The sequence below is a fragment of the Montipora foliosa genome, chromosome 9, assembly GCF_036669935.1.
Source record: "Montipora foliosa isolate CH-2021 chromosome 9, ASM3666993v2, whole genome shotgun sequence".
Classification (NCBI taxonomy): Eukaryota; Metazoa; Cnidaria; class Anthozoa; order Scleractinia; family Acroporidae; genus Montipora; species Montipora foliosa.
In genome coordinates, this window is record NC_090877.1 from 47,285,690 (window position 1) to 47,288,189 (window position 2,500).

Below are 2,500 nucleotides of genomic sequence, written 5' to 3' on the forward strand. Positions count from 1 at the left end.
CGGAAGGGAAGCTGATGTGTAGAAGCATTGCAATGGAGCGCGGTTTTTCTTCAAAATTTCATCTCTCTCTGCTAGTTGGTTCATTTAACCGACTTCGATAATGACCGCAGGTGTAGTTAACATTTGCAGACTTGCGACTCGACGACAATGCCTCGAAAATAATAACAAAAGGGAGCCCACAACTGAAGAATCGTGGTTACTGGTGACCCTTAAGGATGGCGCCTACTATTGTTATTGCGCATACGTTCTGCGCATCTCGAGATACTCGGATTTCCTATAGGTGGTCCTTATTAATACAGGGATATTTTTGCACAGTTTAAAACTATCCGGAGAAAGTAGATCTTAGTACGTACTCTTGTTATCCAAAGAGAAAATAGGGGGTAACCATGCATTTTTGAAAGATAATTAAGCTTCAATTTGAGAAAAAACGCCATTCATTGCTTTGTATTTTAAAGCTTTTTACAAATATTATTCATCAATTATCTTTGAAAAATGCGTGGTTACCCCCAATTTTCTTTTTGGATTTCAATAACACTTGTTGAGATCTACATTTTCTGCATAATCATAAACCGGGGAAAAAAATACATTTGAATTAGTAGACACCGTCCTTAAAATGAGACTTTGAATAACAGATAAATGGGACTTTTAATGACTGAGTGGAATTAACGATGTTAAACATTTTTGTTTCTTTTATTAATTATTAAAGCTATCTCGAATCAGCTGGATAAAAGTGTGGATCCATGTGATGATTTCTACTCCTACGTATGTGGAGGCTTTTTCAAGGAACATAAGCTCAGTGCGGAAAAGACTGAGATAACATCTTTCACGATCCTCAACAAAGAAAACTTGAAAGTGCTGCGACATGCGCTGGAGAATGATGCAAGATACTCACAGGTACGCATAGATTGAAGTTTAATTGAAATGTTTAATGATACATGTACTGTGATTGTGCATGCTGTCGCACTCAAGCAAATTGGCCGATGCGCAGAATACCATAATACTCTTTGTTTGTCCAGCCAAATTTTGAATAAGCATTGCTTCCTGTTTCTCTTGGGACTTACAATGGTTACAAGAGAAAACAAAAACAATGCTTATTCAAAATTTGGATGGACAAACAAAAAGTATTATGGTATTTTCCCACTTCGGCCAGTAAAGATAAAGTTGTTATATTTTTTTCTTGCCCGCAAACAATCTGATCAGCTCCCATAGAAAAAACAGAGAAACTTGCAAAACAACAAGTGCATTATGGCAGATTTTTTCCCCCTGAATTCTGCAATAATTGAAAATTAAAACGATTCCGTTGATAAAACATAATTACCCTAAGACAATTCTGAAATCCCGATCTGTTTAACCAGTAGATTCCATGTTTCTCGTGTCAGTTCAGTAATAGATCCCAGATGACATCAAAATGTGGTAAGAACAAAAAAATGGCACACGAGGTGATAGCCGAGTGTGTAACTGATGTTCTCAACACATTTTGTCCTCTCTGATCTATTACAGACGCACGGCAACACGGAATCTATTTGTTTTACATAATAAAGATTTAAAAGTTTTTGACGATGACGTCAGCTATGCGCCTTTCTTCTAACAGATCATAGCAAGAGTGAATTAGATAAGAGTGTTCCTATGGCATTGGGGGAAATCTCCCCAGCACAGTCACAAAGAGTCTATTTTTAAGAATACCCGTTCCCGCGAAAATCAATTTTCATGTCCCTGAGAAAAACATGGCAGAACTAGTCGCGCGTGACATGGCTTCTTCTGATTGGTTAAAATTGGCGGCCCTTCGTTTGTTGCGCTCGCAAAGTGTATCATAAAAGAAACCCATTTGTAAATGTGCAGGGGCAAGACCGTAAAATGATAAATCAACAATCTTATCTAATTCACTCTTGATCGTGGGTAAGAACCAATCAAAATGCGTGCATCATCGAGCTTCTTCTCCTGATGGATTCGTAAAACTGTCATTCTTTTTATTGGTTTTTCCTTAACAGCAAAGAAGGAAGGAAAATTATAATCAACTTTGAGATTTAGCGCGTTTCGCATCTTGATCAGAATAAAATGAAGCGCCCGTTACAGTCTCTAACTGCGCGTTAACAGCGTCCTTATATGACACAACATTTGCCTCCATGTTCTCCTTCAAGAACGGCACTAACATTCTTTACGTTGTTTATAAAATACCTTCAGAGCTTGTCGATCACGAAAACCACGAAGATCTACAATTCATGCATCGATACTTCTGCTATTGAACTCAGAGATGAGTATCCGCTGGCTCAGTTGATCGCGCGGTATGGCGGCTGGTCACTGACCGGATTCGGAACCAATTTGTGGAGTGTGGAAGAAAAGATGGGGCACGTTTTGAAAGATCTGAATGTACAAACCTTGCTGTCGGTATCTGTCAAAACGGATCTTATGGATTCAAGTCGTCACATAATATATGTAAGCATAATTTATTTAACAATTATCACTCGGGTTGAGGTTGAGAATGGGTTTATAGTCGTAGCAT

At 38.3% G+C, this 2,500-nt stretch overlaps 1 protein-coding gene across 2 annotated transcripts in view; it reads left to right on the forward strand.

The window, feature by feature from the left end:
* LOC137972005 (endothelin-converting enzyme homolog) overlaps positions 1–2,500 on the forward strand; it is a 42,283-nt gene that overhangs the window by 12,793 nt on the left and 26,990 nt on the right. For both annotated transcript variants that reach the window (XM_068818801.1, XM_068818800.1), the window contains exons 6-7: positions 707–894; positions 2,182–2,433. In XM_068818801.1, coding sequence (XP_068674902.1) covers positions 707–894; positions 2,182–2,433 — 440 coding nt within the window. The remainder of the gene's footprint in view (positions 1–706; positions 895–2,181; positions 2,434–2,500) is intronic.